The 21474-nt window shown below is 46.0% G+C and overlaps 4 protein-coding genes across 6 annotated transcripts in view; 1 reads left to right on the top strand and 3 right to left on the bottom strand.

The window, feature by feature from the left end:
- Window positions 1-5388, bottom strand: part of pip4p1a (phosphatidylinositol-4,5-bisphosphate 4-phosphatase 1a) — a 6131-nt gene extending 743 nt beyond the window's left edge. The window contains exons 1-7 of one of the 2 annotated variants that reach the window (XM_083690399.1): window positions 5213-5388; window positions 4009-4202; window positions 3474-3580; window positions 2768-2873; window positions 2528-2580; window positions 2140-2230; window positions 1445-1682 (exon numbers count right to left, since the gene is read on the bottom strand). In XM_083690399.1, coding sequence (XP_083546525.1) covers window positions 1539-1682; window positions 2140-2230; window positions 2528-2580; window positions 2768-2873; window positions 3474-3580; window positions 4009-4202; window positions 5213-5330 — 813 coding nt within the window. In that variant the 5' untranslated portion in view covers window positions 5331-5388 and the 3' untranslated portion in view covers window positions 1445-1538. Of the gene's footprint in view, window positions 1683-2139; window positions 2231-2527; window positions 2581-2767; window positions 2874-3473; window positions 3581-4008; window positions 4203-5212 lie in introns of both variants that reach the window. The other variant, XM_083690400.1, reaches the window with a different exon arrangement.
- Window positions 5389-6108: 720 nt separating this feature from the next.
- dnaaf6 (dynein axonemal assembly factor 6) lies at window positions 6109-7915 on the bottom strand (the record flags this gene model as incomplete). The annotated part of the gene is made up of 6 exons (XM_083689751.1): window positions 6109-6279; window positions 6466-6551; window positions 6826-6922; window positions 7179-7284; window positions 7577-7646; window positions 7829-7915. 6 exons carry the CDS (start codon window positions 7913-7915, stop codon window positions 6150-6152), a joined length of 576 nt encoding a protein of 191 aa, XP_083545877.1. The 3' UTR covers window positions 6109-6149.
- A 1069-nt stretch (window positions 7916-8984) lies between these two features.
- eif3f (eukaryotic translation initiation factor 3, subunit F) lies at window positions 8985-11686 on the bottom strand. The gene is made up of 8 exons (XM_083689913.1): window positions 11560-11686; window positions 11118-11188; window positions 10857-10936; window positions 10506-10643; window positions 10286-10377; window positions 9850-9986; window positions 9483-9596; window positions 8985-9161 (listed from the first exon to the last, which is right to left on the bottom strand). Exons 1-8 carry the CDS (start codon window positions 11669-11671, stop codon window positions 9084-9086), a joined length of 822 nt encoding a protein of 273 aa, XP_083546039.1. The 5' UTR covers window positions 11672-11686; the 3' UTR covers window positions 8985-9083.
- Window positions 11687-14041: 2355 nt separating this feature from the next.
- kcnj9 (potassium inwardly rectifying channel subfamily J member 9) lies at window positions 14042-19789 on the top strand (the record flags this gene model as incomplete). Of its 2 annotated transcripts, none has more annotated exons than XM_083689672.1 (7): window positions 14042-14327; window positions 15297-15513; window positions 16020-16221; window positions 16744-16936; window positions 18737-18934; window positions 19295-19425; window positions 19505-19789. In XM_083689672.1, 7 exons carry the CDS (start codon window positions 14042-14044, stop codon window positions 19787-19789), a joined length of 1512 nt encoding a protein of 503 aa, XP_083545798.1. The 2 variants fall into 2 exon arrangements, with proteins under 2 accessions (XP_083545798.1, XP_083545799.1); XM_083689673.1 differs by having other exon boundaries at window positions 14042-14331; window positions 15304-15513.
- Window positions 19790-21474: the final 1685 nt, after the last annotated feature.

The following is a 21474-nucleotide window of genomic DNA, read 5'->3' as shown; positions in this document are numbered from 1 at the left end:
AAAAAAAAAAAAAAAAGAATAGTACCACATTCAGAACCACAGTTAATGTTATATGGTTAACGTAGATTGCGTGTGTATATGAATAAGCATGTAGTGCGTGTATGAATTCTCTTCACTGACCTTTTACTTTGACCTCGACTGGTGAAGACCCATACAATAGTCAGGCACACAGCCAACCTCTGCCCTCAAGGACCTCTGCAGCTACACACCTTATAACAATGTGTTACACTTAGAACCAAAGTACAACATGGCTTAATACCATATCAGCCATACGTATATCCAACAGCACAAGAATCAGAGCACATTAGAAACTGAAGTCCTTCAGGAGAGACGCTGGGGCTCCTTCTAAAGGAACAATAGTGAGGCTAACAGGAACCTTTATCCTGGCTTCCCACCCCACCACTGCCCTAGACCCTAAACATGCCCATCTTTTGGTATGTTAGTGTGTAAGTGACATGCTTGAGAACAAAGTGTGTGTGTGTGTGTGTGTGCGTGTGTGTGTGTAGAGATGAGACTGTTGAATCTTTCTCTCAAACTTCTTTTTAAGGCCTCCAAGCTGCTTTGGATCAAAGACAGTCCCACAGATATGCAGCATAAATATCACCTCAAACATACTGCCTGACCTCGTATGGAAGACGCTCAGCGAACCCTACTTGATGTCGGGTCAAAGAGCGTAGTTTGACCTTGAATTTTGGCCGCATTTTAGCTTATCTGCCCTCAACAGCGCTTCCATAAGGGCTCACCCAAACAAATTAAGTCTTATGTCAAATGCCCAAAAACATAACTGATCAATTACGATTGAGGAGCGGTCTTATCCGAAACAGGGGCGGTGTCATCATTTAAGACTTGAGACACTGAGCCGTGTCATAATGGGCGCGTTCAATCCGACCACGTTGCAGTCCGTCCGTCCGTCAGTCAGTCAGCGCGCATCAGCCAACGGTTGCGCGCCACGTCATCAACTGCGCAGTCAGTGCATCAGATTGCTATATCATAGGATGCCGATGTGGCTGCATGAGAAATCCTCATCCAGATGCTGTGAGATCTGGTAAGTGACTGCAACGCAGCAGGCCTTAAACAGGACCATTATGGGGCCGTGGAGTGTGTCAGCCACAGGTTTGGTCAGAGCACCCCATTAAAACAAGGAAACAATAAAAATGTTAAAATGAACTGCAACCCCCCTCACTGGCCACAAGATTATATATCATTATCATCATCATCATCAGCATCATCATCATTAATAATAATAGTAAAGTAGCAGTCGTCAGGCCACTGCTTCAACCAATGGCAGCAGATGTACGCCTACGTTCACCATCCATTTTGGAAACACATTGAACAATGACTCTAAAGAGAAGGAAAGAAGGAGGAGGAGAGGAGAACTCTTTTTTTTTTTTCTTTTCTTCTCCCATTTCATTTCAAGTTTAATAAATATTTTTTTTTTTTTTAAAAGCCGTCACTCCTCCCGTCCCCTCCCCTCCCCGCTCGTGTCCCCTCCCCTCCCCTCCCCTCCCCTCTCCTGTCCTGTCCTGTCCTGGGCGTGTCTATGTGAAGTTCTGCAGGGGCTCGCTAACACGCATGCAGGCCCAGTAGAGGGCCCGACCCAGGGTGAGCAGCGCCAGGAGGGCCAGCACAGCCCAGGAGGCGTAGATCCCCCGGTAGTCCTGGGCCTGGATCCACGTACCAGCCTGGAGACAGAGGGAGAACAGTAGGGAATTGGCATGTTATATGGTATGCCAGTGGAGGTAGAAATCAGAGGACAGGCTCATTGTAATGCATGGAATGTAATGAGGAATTCCTCATCCCATTCCATGCATTACAATGAGCCCGTCCTCCGATTTCTACCTCCACCAGCCTCCCCTGTGCTACGCCTGCACACACAGAGAGAACACAGAGAGAACACAGAGAGAGAGGAAGCATGTTACAGTGCTGAACATGTGATATCCATTAATCAGTCGATTGTACTGCGCTTTAAACAAAAAAACATTGCCTAACAGTAACCCTAACCAGTGAGAAACACAATGTTAACACAATGTTATCACAATGTTTAATAGCAGTCATGTTAGTGGTGAGTACCGAAAGTAGTTTGTGTGTCTGTTTATAATAGTTCAGTCTTGGTCAAGTCATGAACTACTGTCCACTCACCACCAGCCCAGCAGTAGAGACGCTGAATAGCAAGCATAGTAGAAAACACCACAGGCTCCGCCTCCGAGGGTACCTCTGACCAATCGAGGAGCTGCATGTTGAAAGGTAAGAGTGAGAGCCAAATGGAATATTTAGGGTTAAGGTTAGGGAGAAAGAAACATGTTGCTAAGACGCCAAAGGGTAAGGAGCTTATCCTGAAGTCTGTTGCTGAAGCCAGCTAAAGGTATAGGACTCTGGCCCATTGCATAGGTCAAAGAACAGCATATTCGCTTACGAACACAGTACACAAGATCCACCAGGAAAAATAGAATATAATCGTGACGTTACACAAATTGAAGTTATGTTGACAGAGGGCTAGACGGGCAGCGAGAGGCGAACGAATACTTACACTTTCCTGCAGTGCGGGCATCTGGCCAGTGTCCTGTCAGTAAACTCTGTCCACTGAGAAGAGAACAAACCTTTTAGAACATGCCATCACGACGCTTTTGAACACTGACGCCAATAAGATGCAGAATATCAATTCATTAGTCCAATAAAAAATACTGCGCACGCAAGGCAATATTCACGGCGGTCAAAATTGCTTTACTGTACACTTGAGTCTAGCACCGAGGCAGGTGAAGGGTCATACCAGGAAAGTGTTGCTGCAGTGTCCACAGGAGACTCTGGCTCCGGCCGGCTGGGGGTCAGGACTCGCTGGACCAGGGTGGACTGGACCCAAGTTTATTATCCTCTTACTGGAGGGAAAACACAAAATGCATTGTTTAGCTGGGGTAGTCATTGTTCCTTAGTTAAGGTACAACACAGTGTGATTATACATCTCACTGACTCTAGACAGTGTTAGCCTAATTCAGCCCTACAATTTGCGAATGTGACATATTTTGTCCTTTTGTATGGTTATTAGATTCAGTGTTGTCTCCAACAGCCTTGTGAAGTCCTCCTTTCTCCACAGAGCAGGTTTCCTGGTCTATGTATAACCTGTCCTAACTAAGGCTGTGTTGCCTAAAGTAGCATCTGCGCTCATGGCATCTGGGTTTTCTGGGGAGAATCGTTCCTCCTCTGACCTGTGGTGTCTGCGCACCTGCCGTCCCTCTCCATTTGTTTCTGTCAGTCTCAATCACTCTCTCTCTCACACACACACACACACACACACACACACACACACACACACACACACACACACACACACAGAGAGAGAGAGAGAGAGAGAGAGAGAGAGAGAGAGAGAGAGAGAGAGAGAGAGAGAGAGAGAGAGACACACACACACACACACACACACACACACACACACACACACACACACACACACAGACACACACACACAGAGACACACACACCAGTAAGGCCGGGGACAGGCGATCCTCTGGGAGGTGACTTTGCAGATGAGCAGACAGTTACAGGGGCAGCGGACATACTTCTTCCCTGCCGGCGCATTCTTAATGGGCTGCAGAGGGAGACAGAGAGAGACCAGGGGAGGAGAGGGGAGGAGAGGGGTACAGAGAGAGACCAGGGGAGGAGAGGGGAGGAAAGGGGTACAGAGGGGCGAGAAGAAGAGAGAGAGAGACCAGGGGAGGAGAGGGGTACAGAGGGGCGAGAAGAGAGAGAGAGAGAGACCAGGGGAGGAGAGGGGAGGAAAGGGGTACAGAGGGGCGAGAAGAAGAGAGAGAGAGAGACCAGGGGAGGAGAGGGGTACAGAGGGGCGAGAAGAGAGAGAGAGAGAGAGGAATATGGGAATTGAGTCAGGAGAGATAACAGCATTAAACATATGGTGGATGTGTATCAAGGTCAGCTAGTAGCACAGCTAGGCTCGGTTCAGCTTGGCCCAGCGGTGTGAACAGGGTCTGTGGACAGATGTGAACAGGTGTGACCCACCGTAGCCTCGTTGCAGACCCCACACTTGACCACGTGCTGGTGGATCTTCCCCTCCACGCTGATGAGGCTCTGACACACCCTGCAGCTGATGACTGGGGCACTGCCACTCTCGGGGGAGGTAAGGGGGGAATACGGAGGGGGGTCCTCCCCCAGGAGCACAGAGGGCTGGGTGGGGCTGGGGAAAGGAGGAAAGCCTGGAATGCAGAGACAGAGAGGGAGAGAGAGAGAACGTAACACAATACATGCATACATGTACAGACACTAGAATTTGGCACTGAACCACAAAAGGGTTAAATACTGCAAGTTGCTTTTTTATTTTTTTTTATTTGGATTAACACGAAAATGAGATTTGGTCTCGAGTTCAACTGAAAGGAGCTTTATAAAAAGACTGCAGGAATGCAGGCAGGGGCTTATTGGAGGCGGAGTGTGTGGTATGTGTGTATGTGTATGTGTATGTGTATGTGTATGTGTATGTGTGTGTGTGTGTGTGTGTGTGTGTGTGTGTGTGTTTGTGTAAGAGGGAGGGGATGGTGAAAGTAAACCAACATCAAATTTGTTACATAGGTCTACGACTGAATCAGACATTACCAGCAACTGAAACTATAACTACAATCCTCATACCCCACCTCATGCTACTATTTACGTCGATACACTAGCTCCTCCTATGGATACTGTAATTGGTCGTCAACTTATCGTGCAGAAATTAGGAGCTTGCGTATTGGCCATGCGAAGTGCCAGTCAATCCACCAGTATACGGGTTGCTGTTTGCATAAAGCTGCCAGCCAGCCATAAATACCATTATGTTGGCACCAGAATGCCACCATCACATTACAGAATACAATTGTAAAGGTTGTGGCTATTAATTGTGTCTGTATTGTGCAGCTAGCTTGCCACTGGCAACCACCTCGGGTGGGGGAAGTAACCAACCGGCGTGCTGCTGACAGCATCTTTGGCTAGCTAGCCAACTTAGCAACCATCATTTATTCCCTCGAGTCTCCCAGAAGAACACATCGTATGATTTCGATGTCGCTGCTCGCGTAGCATCTAGTTAGAGAGCTAGCTAAGCTTTAGCACCTCCCGCTAGCTATGAAGCATTACATTTGGTACAAGAGACCGATTCGTTGTCAGCTGGCAAGCAAGCAAGCTGGCTAGCTAGCCAGCTGAATGCCCAGGCTAGGGGATGGAGAACACCATGGATACTCACTTTGTGGCTTATTGGGTAGACCATAGGGAGCCGCGCCTGGAGACACTCCGCCGTTACCGCTGCCAAGAGCACCATCTCCAAGATCTGACAGTAACGGGGACCTCTCGCCGTCCGCCATACCGAGAGAAAGGCGTGGGGGAGTAGGACCGTGCAACGCAATGGAGCCTGTATTGTTGTGTCGGTGTCCGGATTGTGTCGGAAATGCTTGCGTCACATGATCACACGTTCGATGCTGCAGCAACGTATGCACGCCCCTCTGCTGTCCCAGCACACTAATTCTACATAATTGTTTATAATACCAATTAGAGCATAACTCACTACTATAATACAACAGTGCATTGCACATGAATAAACATATACATACTGTGTAATAATTGTCTTTTGTGTCTGGCGATTCTCCCAAAATGAAACACAAAGGTAGCACCTGCACAGACACACACCCATCCACACACAGTGAAACACATTTCACAGGTAGGCATTGCATATGAATAAACATGTAAATATTGTGTAATGTAGGGGCAGGAGTCCAAATCTGTTGTGACATCTGACTATTCTCCCAAAATGAAACACTCACTGAGTCAAGAAAAGTTGGATTCATTTTATTTATTCAAATACTACATAGGCCTGTATATATCATATATCATAACAGAATAGAAAACATTGTGAAACATTCAAACAAGCATTCGATCCATTAAACACCATACTATACTTCAACTTACTGGTCAAATGATGGTCGTCAGGCTGTGGCTGACACTATAAGCTTCGCGACACCATACGGAAGGTCTGCCTTCTCATCACATGACATGTACACATGCCATGAACACATTCCATACACCTCTAAGCTCTTTTACATGCTTTGAGGTCACAGGCGAGTCGAACAGTGCTGTGTAGTGAGTACCCTGTATTGCTGAGTATTCAAGAACCCTATATCTCTCTCTCACTGCAGGTTGATGCAGTCCATGGGGCGGTTCATAGGTAGAGTCACCTCAAGCTCCTCTCTCTCACTGTAGAACTGGGCCTTTCCCTCCAGGCTGTGGACAGGGTGCGGAAGATGTAGGCCAAGTTTACTGTGGAGAGCAGAGATGGGGTATACTTAGTCAAACGGATGTTGGCAGAGGGAGGGACGGAGGGGGAGAGGGGGAGATGAAATGAGAGATGGCGAAAGTACAGAAAAAGGAGCAGGAGAGGTGGTCAAGAAGTGATGGGAGATAATTTTGCGGAGGTTTTCAGAGAACATTCTGAAAGGATCTTACTATTTTGGTGTACGCAGATCAAGGAATTTCTCCTTTACATCTAGGACTACATCCGTTGTTTTGGTTTCTGGCAGTTTGATTTTCACCTGAGAAGTGAAAGTTAACACTATTGAATGAGAAATGTCTCTCTCTGATCTACCATTCAGATTGACATGACTGATGTATACACACCAGGAGAGGCTGATGGAGGTAGAAATCGGAGGACGGGCTCATTGTAATGCATGGAATGGAATGAGGAATGGTATCAAACACATTCTGTTCTATGCATTACAATGAGCCTGTCCTCCGATTTCTACCTCCACCAGCCTCCCCTGATACACACACAGTAGACTATTGTAGTGGCTGTGGCTCCATAGTTACCAGGATGCTGTCACAGCACATGGAGGAGGGGTCCTTTCTGCTCATCCCCAGAAACATGTCCTCCGTCCCCACACTCTGTTTCAACACTATTTCATACCTACACACACGCACACGCACACAGACACAGACACAGACACAGACACAGACACAGACACAGACACAGACACACACACACACACACACACACACACACACACACACACACACACTTAGTTAATTACTTACTACTGTGTAACACATCTCAAAGGTAACTTACAAAAGTGTCCATGGCAACAAGAAAAGTGAGATGTGAGCTTTGGGAGTTAACTCAGTGGTCTTGTGTTGGTTGTTGTAATTAAATCTCGATGACTTACTCAGGCTGGGGCCTGGGGTCAGTGAGGTCATCATACTGTGACCCCTCTGCTACCTCTCCCTCACTCCAGATGTCCTTACTGCTCTTCTTGACGTAGGCTGTTGTAACTAGACACACAGACTATTAGCTACTGAACAGCCAAACCAGCAATCCAAAGCCCCACTGACGCACAGTGTAACGTTATTGATTGCACACGGAGGGGTTATAGCAATGATGTGACTTTATTCCACACATTAGGGAAAAACAAATAAAAGATGTACAATCAAATCGGTCACCAATCCACGGATAGCTAGAGTGCTCCGTGCATATCAGTTATGAAAGTAAGGTATTCTAATTTTATATAAACATTAACCCTTAAAGGGCCACCGGCCATTACAACAGGTAGGTCATTCTTCGTACCTTCTTTGTTGGCAGTAGGTGACGGGGAGCCTATTTGTCCAGGGCCCATAAGGGCAGTAGGTTTCACATTCTGTTCAGGAATTGTCAAAATACAACGTCAAACCATTTAGTACATACACACGTAACAGTACAACTTTCCACGAGGCAAAACTGGTAGAATAGTTGCTGATATGCACAATGATACACATAATCATTGTTGTTTGCTAGTGATGGCGGCTGACATCATGATGAGGTATGGTGGATAGGCCTTACTTTACAATACTCTTCATTATCGTCATCCTGGGTTGATAACAAGGCAGAGAGCGCTTGGAGATTCTGGAATGATGATATTCCTTCCATTCTGAAGAACAGGACAAAAGCTTGCCACCTCACCTGCGTGAGTTAGCTATGTCTGTAAAGTTAGCAAGCCAAGTAACCAAACAGTAGGAATGCTGACTTTACAAGCTAACCTTCACATAAAGTATGCCTAAATAGAGATGTTTCAGTCTCAGGCAAATCAGCTTTGTCATAACAATATAGGCCTAGTGAGCAAGCTAACTTCACAGCAACATACGCGCCAGTCCCAAGAGCCAGGACCGATGTGTTGCTGTCTGCTGTTTCCAGGGAGACGCTCAGCTTTTAGATGCCATGGAAACCAAGTGGACGTCATGCCCTTGTTGCGCAAGGGAGTGTCAGGAACATTGTCGTCGACAGGGCCAGGGATGACATTCAAATTCGTAGAAATGTAGATTTCTAGGCACTCAAAGCACTTCATAATCATAAATAATAATATGAGGTCATAATATACAATACGCTTTATGAAGCTGTCATAATAGTGCGCGGTCACGGATGTCTGTCATGTTAGACGTCATAATACACAAATCATGTCATCATTTCAGACTTAATAATACACAAATCATCATTAAAATGTTTTAAAGCTGTCATGACTTCAGATCAGATTTTTGTCATAATATGTCAGACCTCATAGACGATCATGACAATAATGTAAAGGCTGTGTGAATCCCAGTGTCGTACACACAGCCACAGCTGAAAAATGTCATAGGATAGAAAACAATCTGGCTTAACATTTAAGAAAGCCTCACAGGCGAACACTTAATTAGGCATCCCTTTCAGAGGCCATGCTATACATTCCACTGTTGTTAGGACTCTCATCTCCAGCTCCAGTCAGAGCCCTGCATGTATCATTTGTGACAGTCCCCACAGGGGAAGACAGGGCTCACTGAAGCAAATCCATCTGACCTTTTGTCTACATGTACCCTCCCTTTCAAGGAGCTATATTAATGCAAGGCATGCATAGCTCTATCTAGTTCAACATGAATACGGATAGCAATTATAATGCGTACATGCTTTTAGCTAAAAAAAAAACAGTGTTTATTCATAATATGAAAACAGTCACACCAAGCGTGTATGTATGTATGTATAACTCCTTTATTTATTTGAGTCAAAGTAGCATACAAAAGAAATTAAATATCAATCACTCCAAAAGAAAATCCCGACCCGTCACAGCTCAGAGCACCACCAGCTTCTCATTGAGGGCAATCTGTGCTTGTGTGAGGTTGGACAGGTAGGTCACCATCAACAGGTCCTATAGGGGGGGGGGAGAGAGAGAGAATTAACACAAATACAATGAAGGGAGAACATCCGATACACACTTTTTTCATGTGGTAGAGGTGTGTGAAGGTAGCAAAATAAATACCTAAAAAAGGTAGAAAATGAGGAGCAGAAGACACGCGTGCGTGCGCGCGCCCACACACACACACACCTAACAAGGCATCACCAAGAAGACAACGTAATCTACATTTTCACTGGAACCCTTATAATCAATCACACTACCCCATAGTATCATATCTGCCATGCAAGATTTATCGTTGGCCAACTGCATTTGCAACACCGGGGAGACACTCACGTTGATGTTGGAGTTGAGCATGGTCTCAAAGTCCTCGGCGGTGATCTTGGGAACCTTGTTCACCAGGTCCATCAGGTAACGGCCCACGCTGTTGTCTGCCGTGACCTTACCAGACTGGGAGACAGGACACACGGCGCGCTTAGCCATGTCACCTACGTACTGCATAGCAACTCAAAGAACCGTCTGTGTACAGGCATCATACAACATCATACAATCAGTACAGCTGATGGCAATAGGAACGAAAAAGACATCGGATGCAGAGCAGAGGAAAATTCTGTTTGTTACTGTAACAAACAGAAGGACTAATAAAGTTATACAGTAAAATGTGCCTGAGTGCTGCCATCATCCTCAAGCTCTCAGTACTCACCAGCACATCCTCAATGTAGGACAACACTGTGGTCAGCATGTTCTGTACCCTGCCAGCTGACCTGCCCACCTGGGCCAGGTCAGAGGTCAGGCCGTTGGCACAGTTGGGTGCGTCACGTGTCCTCTGGAGAAGGTCCACTGAAATGATGAAGGTCACCATCGTTACAATGGGCCGACACATCAGTAGGATGACCGTAGATCATGAGCTATGCTGGAATAATGTGTCGGGATGCATTGTTCTGGTTTTTCAGGTTCAGCTCGTGTAAACCATGTCCCTGCTATGTCACTGGCTGCGGGTGAATTATTGGCAGTGATGCCCTACATCTGTCAGTATCATTGCTCTGGGCATCAGCCTTTGTTTTACTAAAACCATTTCTCTCTCAGTTGGTTCGTAAACAACTCGCTGTATTGAGAGGGAGAAAAAATGAGGTTCTTACCGCCTATCCTCTCTGTGTCGTAATAGACGTACTTCACACTCAGCGGGGTGAACATCACACCAACTGTCTTTCCTGGCACACCCATCTGAGCACTGGTCAGGGGAAACAAAACCGTTGAGTCAAACAATAGCTCTTCCGTACACAAATAAAGGACATCAATGAGAGATACAGAGGGAGGGGGGGACACAGACACACAAAGAGCAGGAGAGAGACCGGTCACCTGACGTAGGCGCGGACGTTCATCTTGCCACTCTGCAGCGCTGTGTCCAGTGTCAGGTGGATGGGATTGGTGGCCTCTCGGCTGTAGTACTCATGAATCAACACAGAGTGCTCTGTGATGTCAAAGCCTGTGGCATACCTGTTATCAAGAAGGGGATTTTTCACTTTAGAGGAACTGGTTTAATTTCAAATCAAACTTTATTTGTATTGCACATTCCATACAATTTGATTTACACTAAATATGTATTTCATGGGTTGTGTATGTCCACACTAGCATACCACTTAGCGTGACAAGTATTGGCCATCCATTCTGAATGGTTTTATATCTCTTATTAACTAAAAGTATACTCACCATCCAATGATGACTTCACTGGGTGACACCCTCTTGTGGAGATCGTACATGTTCTTGGCGAACTCCATATCCACAGCAACCTTTCATCATACAGAAAGATAAATGTCACTTGGGCCTGTAGTACTCTCATTTGCAAACAGCAGATTTCACTTATTCATCATTAGACTGCCAGAAACCGAAAGATATAGAATTTGACTCAAGTATCAAACAGGTTACTACGATAGTAACAATGTATCAAACCACCTGTTAAGATGTACTCACCTCATCCTCCGACTCATTGTGGGGGACAGAGAAGCAGTTGGTGACCTCAACAGAGTGCTTTTCGATGGTACCTGTGGAAACGAAAGTAGTATTGTAATCAATCAATCGTTGCACAGATACAATTAACTCTTAGAATGAGAGTTCATCAAACGTCAGACCAGTACCAATTCAGGGAAAAAAACGTGTCAAACAGTTCAATGATCACAGCTCTGGCTGGTTATGTAATAGTCGAGAGGAGGAGAGCAAAAACTGACTGTTTTGTTCAGCTTGATGCTAGCTCGCGAGCTAATTAGCGGTGGCGGAGCTGAGCTCTAGCCCCGCTTCAGTGCAGCTGGGCATGCTAACTAGCCTAGCTAGACAGCCATGCGCATCTTCTCAGAGCGGCACATTTCTTTGCCACCGCCAACCGTCACTCTAGTAAATTTAGGAGTAGTTATTTTACCCAGCAAGGTTCCAATCACCCGACTCGCTCCCTCATTCCTCCGCTCGTAAGAGTCGCCAATGGAGGCGAGAACCACAGGGTGGATTTTCACCACTGGACCGTACACCGACATCTTGGAAAGGAAGGCTTCTTGTTCGAGTCGGTTTGTTGATGAATGTAAAGCGAGTGTGAGATCTCTACCGCCACCCTCAGCATGGGAGTGCATGCACTAGACACGTAGTGCGGGCCAAGTCTGTGACCACCGTAATGGCTAGTTATGTAAACACAGCAGCAGCTAGATACTAACCCGAACCCTAATATGCATAGGAGTCAGAAAGATGTGGATACATGTTACATATTGGTTGCTATTATCCGTTAATTCCATTTAGGCTACAGAATGTAGACTATCATTTGATTGCAACCCAACAGGAAATTAGATTAATTGATTTATCTCTAAAACTTCCCTCATAGCGAATTAGAATTGAGTGTTTGTCCCCTCTTTACATGTGTTTTTCTTCTTTCCTCACCTTGTCTACACTTCCTTCACGGCTTAATTAGGATTGCCTATTTCTCCCATCTTTACACGTGTTCTCCTTTTTTTCCTCACCGTGTCGACACTTTTAGACAGATTGTCCAGAAACTGCAGCCCTCCACAAATCTTGAATAGGCTAATTACAATTTTCTCCAGGCCTATCCTCATAAATATAAATACTGTAGGTGTCAGCGCTCTCACTGTCATGCTAATGAATAGCGTTTCATCTGAATTAATAGTGGATGACGATAACAGCATCCTCTCGGCCACGGTCGCTCTGACACCTGCGCAGCTGCCGGTGATCCGCTCCATCAGATGCAGAACGGTGGTGTTTGCAGACGCACTATCGGCTATCGGATTTCCACCATCTTAAACTCTGAAAGACAAACTTGAAAAGATACAGTAGTATACTATGTGTGTTATAGACCTATAATACCAGCGGTTTCTGTTATTTTCTCGCTTGTTGGATTCCAGACATCTGAAAAGCAGACGGGCTGGCTCCGGGTCGCCTTTTGTTTCCTGAAGAGGAGAGGACAGTGTACTGATGCTGCATCGAGCGCCCACCCGATCTGAGTCCTGGTAAACATCAAAAATGGAACGGATCGAATCAGAGTCGCCAACCGTCGAGGTTCGCTCTTGGACATAACTGCATTGAGAAGCCCTTTATGAATAAAAGGCTATCGTCTTGCAAAAGAAGATAAAGGGGGAAATCGTCTACATGCAGGGTGAGAAAGTGGCTATAAATCACAGGTAAGGAGAACTGTTATTTTTCTTATTTTATAGCGATATAATGTTGGTGTAGGTTTGTTACAGGAGTATTACTGATCGATCGCATAATAACGTGTAATGCGTCATCTTGAATAGCCAGCATCATAGTCTATCACCGTTATGAACTCCAGGTAGGTTTTTTCTTTTATCACTGTAGGCTACACCGGACTCCATTTTACAGTGCAGGCTATAATTATTCCCTTTGGATGAAACCATTGCTATTTGCTCATGTGTATAATTACATAATTTTCATAACATCGAAAAGATACCTGACACGTCATCTCAGTTGCCTATAACTTTGCCTATGACATAAGACCATGGGCAGGGTTAGTTGTCTGTCTGTCCGACGACAGACACACACACACACACACACACACACACACACACACACACACACACACACACAAACATACACACACACACACACACACACACACACACAAACATACACACACACAAACATACACACACACACACACACACACACACACACAAACATACACACACACACACACACTCACACACACACACACACACACACACACACACACACACACACACACACACACACACACACACACCTCAGGCTGCAGTATGCATGATACATCATGTGTGTGCCACTCTGTAGGCTCCATGGTTCTGTGCATATGTCACATGCTCTCTTGGACCAGATTTAGAAGTACTAGTACATCTCTCATCCTGCCATCCCTATCCCTTCACAGGCACAGGAGACATATGGCCACCCTGTCCTCTGACGGTGGAGTTATTCAATGCTTCAATCAGCCCTTGTGTAAAAACATTACCCATTCCATTAATATAGATTAGATGGATTGAAGTCAATGGGATGGGTTGAGAAGAGTGCATCAGGGACCGAAAGAGTCTTATTAGCTCTATCAAATGAAGATTCTTAACCTCAGTCCTTCAGACAACACACTGAAGATTCCATTCTTCTATGACGTCAACGCATCTAAATATAGGACAACAATAATAGGAAGGAGGATTAGTGTGAAGAGCTATTTATAAGGGGTTGTGATCAACGGGTAAGAAATGAACAGTTACCGACACTCAATTCAATGTCGTTACTTTCTCTTTTGTTCCTTTATTCCAGGACCTGCACTGAAGGAAACAAATGAAACAGTCAATACCTATTGGACAGGGTCTGCCATAGACGTCATCAAGAACACACACGCACACACATTCCCGATGGCGCTTGAGAACTCTGTCTTCACGTCGCGCCCAGAGTCCTTATCTTTCCCTGTCTCTGAGAAAGGGGAGGGGCCAGTGGAGGAGGCCACTGAAGTGACGTCCACCAGAGTGTTTGATGTGTCAGAAGAACTGGGACATGTAATCACCACGGAGACCGCGCCGCCACCCAAGTCCACCACGAATAGATCTTTTCAGTCCAAGCTTGCAGAGAGGGTGCTAAATGCCGACCAGCCCAATAAGAACCCCCGGGTGGCAGAGAAGGAGAGGGGAAGGTTCGCCTGGAGTGAGTGTCGCCAGCAACAGTCTCTGCAAAACAAGACGCTTTATTGCCTTGAGAAGTTGTTGGTGCCAAGACAGTGTGCCCCTATCTAGTGTGTGTGTGTGTGTGTGTCTGTGTGTGTGTGGTGTGTGTGTGTGTGTGTGTGTATGTATGTCTTTCTGTTTGTGTGTGTGTATGTCTTTCTGTTTGTGTGTGTGTGTGTGTATGTGTGTGCGTGGGAGAGACTGATTACTGTGTTCAGTTTGATCTGTGCTGTGTGGAGAGAGAGAGGTTGTGTATGGGTTGTGAGGTTGTGTGTCTTTGAATAATTGACTCTTGACAGTGTTTAGCCAGACTCTCTGGAGACAGCAAGTAATTGACTATGGCTTTACATTTTGTCTCCCTCCTCCACACTCATACATTGTGTATTGACCGAACATGTGGACTTCCTTCCCTATCCCCCTGCCATGGTTACGCCTCCCCACCCTCTGTCTAACTGCTGCAATGGCTGCTACTCCGGTTTCCCCCTCAGTGATTTTGACAGTCTCACAACCCCCATCTTTCGTCCCATTTCTCATTCTTCATTTGTTCTACTCTTATGTCTACTCTCTGTCTTCTCTTCTCATCCTCCTTGTCATTCTCCCTGACTCTTCTTAAATTTTCCCTTCTCCCCCCCCCCTCCCAATATCTTCTGTTCATTTGCTTTTGTCCTTTGCCTTAATTCACCCTATTCATCCTTCTCTTGGCCTCACTGTTGACCCTTGTCACGGAGTCCCTGCTCTTCTCCTTATATAACTCCTTGTATTCCCCTCCCCTCCTCCACTCCTCTCTTCCTCTCCCACCCCCTCCTCTCCTCTTCCTCCTCTTCCCCCCCCACCCCCTCCTCTCCTCTTCCACCTCTTCCTCCCCCCCCACCCCTCCTCTCCTCTCCCCCCCCCCACCCCCTCCTCTCCTCTTCCTCCCCTCTTCCTCCCCCTCCTCTCCTCTCCCCAGCCCGTAGCCGCAAGCGTAAGCGTCAGCGCTACGTGGAGAAGAACGGCCGCTGCAACGTGTCTCACGGGAACATGAGAGAGACGTACCGCTACCTGACGGACATCTTCACCACGCTGGTGGACCTCAACTGGCGCTGCTCCCTCTTCGTCTTCGTCATGGCCTATGCCACCACCTGGCTCTTTTTCGGGGCCATCTGGTACCTGATTGCCTACCTCAGGTGAGACAGGCACAGGGAAGACCAAGTGTGTCACGGGACGGAAAAAAACTTGTTGTTGTCGTTGAGGTTCAGATAATTGCTCCCGAAATGATGAGGTTTAGATTCTCGATAGAGGTATTTTAGGGCACAGACATCAACATTCAGATATGTGCATTAGCGCTATCAACATATATGCGGATGTCAACATTTTCACACCCCTCCTCCCTTCAACCCAACTCCCTTCCTCTCCCCCTCCTCCCTCTATCTTTCTCTCTCCTTCCCCTCCCCCTCCTCCTTCTATCTTTCTCTCTCTCTTTCCTCTCCCCCTCCTCCTTCTATCTTTCTCTCTCCTCCCTCTCCCCCTCCTCCCTCTATCTTTCTCTCTCTCCTTCCTCTCCCCCTCCTCCTTCTATCTTTCTCTCTCCTCCCTCTCCCCCTCCTCCCTCTATCTTTCTCTCTCTCCTCCCTCTCCCCTCCTCCCTCTATCTTTCTCTCTCTCCTCCCGCTCCTCCTCTCTCTCACGCCAGAGGGGATCTGGACCATCTGGAGGATGAGACATGGACACCGTGTGTAAACAACGTCAACGGCTTCATCTCGGCCTTCCTCTTCTCCATCGAGACGGAGACCACCATTGGCTACGGCCACCGCGTCATCACGGACCAGTGTCCAGTAGGAACCATGCTCTTGCTTCTTCAGGCCATCCTGGGATCGATGGTCAACGCCTTCATGGTGAGACTCAGGCCCCAGTTCAATCAATTCCAGATAGGGGGTTTCCAGAAAAGAATCAATAATATGATTGATTGTATGCGTCAGGAAAAAGCATTGGGCTGACACTCATACTGCCCTTCCATTCTTATAACAGCATAATATATTGTTCTCAGCCTCACCTCTAGGTAATTTTGCCTCTTTTTGGACATCTCTCTCTCTCTCTCTCTCTCTCTCTCTCTCTCTCTCTCTCTCTCTCTCTCTCTCCTCCCTTATCTCCCTGTCGCATGATACGCAATTGAAAGCCAAAGCTAGTAACTTATTGGCAAATGAGGAGACATTCAAAATGACTAGAAAGGTTTGGCTTATGGAGACGCTCAGGCTTAAATTGGACGGAGAATGAATGAAAAGAACATGGGGAGCTGCCATCATTTAGAACTGGGATGAGTTGATACCAACATAGCCAGGTTACAGCTACTACAAGGCAATATTTGGGTCTTAAATTTTTCTCTCTCTCTCTCTCTCTTTCTCTCTCCGTGTGTTTAGGTGGGCTGTATGTTTGTGAAGATCTCCCAGCCCAACAAGCGAGCGGAGACGCTGGTGTTCTCCAAGCACGCTGTGATCTCCCTGAGGGACGACAAGCTGTGTCTGATGTTCCGTGTGGGAGACCTGCGCAGCTCCCACATCGTAGGAGCCAACATGAGGGCCAAACTAATCAAGTCCAAACAGACCCAGGAAGGTGAGATACAGATACACCAGGGGAGGCTGGTGGAGGCAGACATCGGAGGACGGGCTCATTGTAATGCATGGAATGGAATGAGGAATGGTATCAAACATGCGTTCAGTGGTATCAAACACCATTCCTTATTTCATTCCATACATTACAATGAGCCCGTCCTCCGATATCTACCTCCACCAGCCTCCCAGAGGATACACCCTAGACATACATGCATGTTTTTTGTTTTGTTTTGTTTTTTTAAATATGTTTTTAGGGCATTTCTGCTTCATTGGGATAGAGACAGTAGAGATTGACAGGAAGGATGGGAGAGAGAGGAGGGATGACATGCAAGATAGGTCGAGGGTCAGAATCGAACCAGGAACCTTGCGATTACGTGGCAAGCGCATTAGTGTGCTACGCCACTAAGCGCCCCCTCCTACGTACTTCTTAGTACGATTGTTCCATGACGACACCACATCACTGCCTTTCCCCTTACAGGGCGAATCCACCAGAGGCGACGCTGCTGCGCCATGTCGTATCGCCCCCTTGTGGTTAATCGTAGGTGGGCGTGTGTGTGGTTCTGCAGGCATGTAGGCGTACGCTTCGGAAGCATGTTAGGCTGTGCCATCGAGTGTGTTGTGCAATCAAAGTTTGCGTGTCCTTTTAACATGTGAATACATTGACGATTGAATTTGTTAAAAAATGCATAATAGTGATTTATTTAAAATATATGTAGAAATGTACTACAAATAGATATACAAATATAATATAGGGTGTATATAAAATAGGGTGAAATGGGGCAGGCCCGCAAATATCCTAAGATCATATTCTATCTCAATTGTCATTTGTAAGTACTTATTGATAACAAATGAAATATCTTCCCGGTCCGTTTTTGATTTTTGGATGGACACTAGTTGTGTATAAATACAAGATCAGTGCAGTTTTGTCCATTCTATGATGATGGATCACTGGAAAAGAGCCATGGTACAGTTACAGCTACAATCAACTTCCCTGTGTCATCCATTTCTGTCAAGCAGGAACTTGGGTCAACGGAACCTATATTTCTCGAACGGATCTCTGGCAACTGAACTGAAACCATTTTGCACTCACCTGACTGGTCATTTCGCCAAGCTGTTCGCACTCATTTAAATAATGTTCAGCCAGATTCAACAATTTTCATTGCGTCGCCCAGCCTACTTTGTATAAGTATAGTGTTCCTAATAAAGTGTTCATTGAGTGTATACTGTATACATATATATCTATCTATCTATCTATCTATCTATCTATCTATATATATACACAAAAAAAATAAACCTTCCTTTTTCTAGCATTGTGACAGCCAATGGCCCCTGGTCCTAGCATAGATTTTTCCTTATGATGACTGATGTATAGATGATTCACTTATTTCAGACAAATGTACTTGTTGTTACTATGTTGTAAGTTGCTTTGGATAAAAGCGTCTGCTAAATGTCAAAAATGTAAATGTAATTATACCTGTTGTGTAGCTGTGAGAGGAAGCTGTTCTTCTCTCCCTCCCGGTCCACAGAGAAGATGTCATGGTGTAGTCACTGAGAGTAGGAGCATGGGTGGTCTGGAGATAATTCTCTATCACCTGCCGAGAGGGGGAGAGATGGATTTTTCATCTTGTGGACATTGGCTCACGTGCCATCCATAGAAATGAATGGAGGTCATATATCTGCATCCCAAATTGGATCTGGTGGATTTGTCTCGTTGGATCTCATTTCATCTCTTAAATTCTCATGTTATTTACCGCATCCCTCCTCTCCTCCTCTCCTCTCCTCCTCCTCCCCCCATCCCCAGGTGAGTTCATCCCCCTGGACCAGACAGACATCAGTGTAGGTTTTGAGACGGGTGACGACCGTCTGTTCCTGGTGTCTCCGTTGGTGATCTCCCACGAGATCTCGCCATCCTCGCCCTTCTGGGACATGTCTCAGGGCCAGCTGGAGAAGGACGACTTTGAGATGGTGGTCATTCTGGAGGGGATGGTGGAGGCCACTGGTGAGTGAAGGGTTAATCATTGCATCTGCATTACATGTTGGACATAGTAGACACTTGACACTCTTGTCATTTGAAGTGAATCTGCTGCTACCCTACTGCAGATTGGGTTATGAACAGTGGCCGTTTCGGAATGTTTATCAGCAAATGTGTACTATTTCTGTCTTTGATCTGTGAGTTACTGCTCTTGTGTAAGGCACCTTGCCTTGCAAATGGAGGTGGTTTCACTGCCCACTGCAAACATTGATTTGTGTAGTCAGCTTAGTAACCACCTTTGGTGGTTAATGTGTTTTAACTGTGTGTGTGTGTGTGTGTGTGTGTGTGTGTGTGTGTGTGTGTGTGTGTGTGTGTGTGATTGTGCAGGTATGACCTGCCAGGCAAGGAGCTCTTACCTGGCGGAGGAGGTGCAATGGGGTCACAGGTTCAGCCCTATGATGTCATTGGCCGAGGGGTTCTTTGACGTCGACTATGGTGCCTTTCATCACACCTTTGAGGTACAGTAAGAACGTTCTAAGTGACCTCAACGTTACCAGTGGGACTGTTAACTGCAGCCTACGCACCTCTCTTCCATAGGTCGACACCCCCTCCTGCTCAGCGAAAGAGCTCTCATTGGCTGCGGCTCGAATGGAGGCTCACCTGTATTGGTCGATCTCCAGTAGGCTGGATGAAGAAAAATGGGAGGGAACCTCTCTAACTAACCAGTCAGGGAAGCCACTAGACAGTGGGTCTGCCAATGGAAAGGGAGGGGTTGGGCCAAGGTTTCTCGTTGGTGGCGAAATCACAGGAATCGAAGAGCAATCAGGACCAGGAGAGTTGAATGGCAGTGTCACCACTGACCAATCAGAATCTGAGGCCTAAAGTAGAGAGTGCGTATTAAGCCAATAGGAGGTCCCACAACTACAGGATAGTTACTGTATATGGATATAACGTTGAAAAGCTTTCCCCAAGGGAGAAATGGGTGGTTTGATTGAGTTTGATTGCTACTTCGCTGCTTTGGTTAATAACACTAGACATGACAGATTATATCTCTCAGTGCCATGTTTGTCTTTAGTTTCTCAGGTGATATTTGATTACCATGAGTGTGTGTCTTATATTATTCTCTCTCTTTTACTGTAATTGTACCAATCACCTCTGCCTGTAGAATGACGTGTTGACGACCAGAAAATATATTTTAAAGGAGCGTTTGGAGGCAAATGGACAGCGACGCACATGTCTGCTGAACCGGGATGTCGTGTGTTGAAATGCTGAAATATGGATGTATAGTGCATAAGAGAATGAAGAGAGCTGTATCTGGGGTTCAAATAGGTATGGTAGAGGGCATATGTTTTTCTCATGAATCTTCTCCTTCGCATGAATATTGCCATAGAGGATATAGATTGAAATGGTGTCTCTAAATCTCTCCAAATCAAAGATTGCTACGATATATATCTATATATATATCTATATATATATAGATATCTATATATCTAGAAATATATAGCAGGCAGAAAACATCTACAATGTTGTAATCCATTTAGATGTAGAATTATGAAGTCCATTTAAATGTTGAAATCACAACTGGAGTATCACAGACGTGACATCCCACATCCCAGTTCTGTGGTTAAGGAATAGCTAAGTGTTCATCTAAAGCTTTGACATTGAAACCAAGCATTTGCTCTCTTGAAAATGTTTCTGTGCATTTTCACGTAGGAAATGTGTAGCACAACAAAATATTTTCTTGATTGAAAGCCTCATAGGAAAAGCACAAAACTGTTCCGCTCCGCTCAGCCTCCTGCTTACGCTGCTGTGTACATACGTGAGCATTTTTACTTGATGTTTTTAATATTTAATATATTACAGCTATTAGAATTAATAAAACTATATTCCGCACCAATCGTCTCAGGCTTTTGGTTTTGTGAGAAGTTGTGCTGACCAACATGATGAAATGCATTCAGTACAAGCATGTGTTTTCTGTAACTCTGTCTTGATAGTAGTGTCTCCACTGTTCTAGATATTTCTGTTAAAGGTAGGCTCCGCAATAATGTGACATCACCATACACAGTGAGGAGACACCCTGCTGCAGACATCCAACAATAACAGGATCAACATCTGCCATACGCTTTTACCCTCCCTTGAGGCACGCCCATATTTGGAAGACAGATTGAGGCAGATTAGAATTTTGGGCAATTTTTGCCAATCTCTCTCTACCTTCCTCTCAGATATGCACACATATTCCCCACGCCACCTGAATATCAACCATTCGACAACATCAGAGGTAGAGTATCATCATGTCACCAGCCCCATGGATATCACACCCTCCTCGTAGCAGTCCCTCGTTTGACCACAAGGTGGCGATAAAGAGCCCAGTCCAGCTCTATTCACTGTGGACGGTGTGGAGCCACAACTTAAGTCACAACTCTGTGCTTACTAGAAGATAATATGTACAGGCCATAATGAGGGGTCCCCTCCGTATCCTAGGCAACAGAGGTCACAGACAGCGTGAGGGGTCCCCTCTGTTTCCTCGGCAACAGAGGTCACGGACAGGGAGAGGGCAGAGGGGGAGC

Source organism: Argentina silus, assembly GCF_951799395.1.
Source record: "Argentina silus genome assembly, chromosome: 18".
NCBI lineage: Eukaryota > Metazoa > Chordata > Actinopteri > Argentiniformes > Argentinidae > Argentina > Argentina silus.
This window is presented reverse-complemented; position numbering and strand designations above follow the sequence as displayed.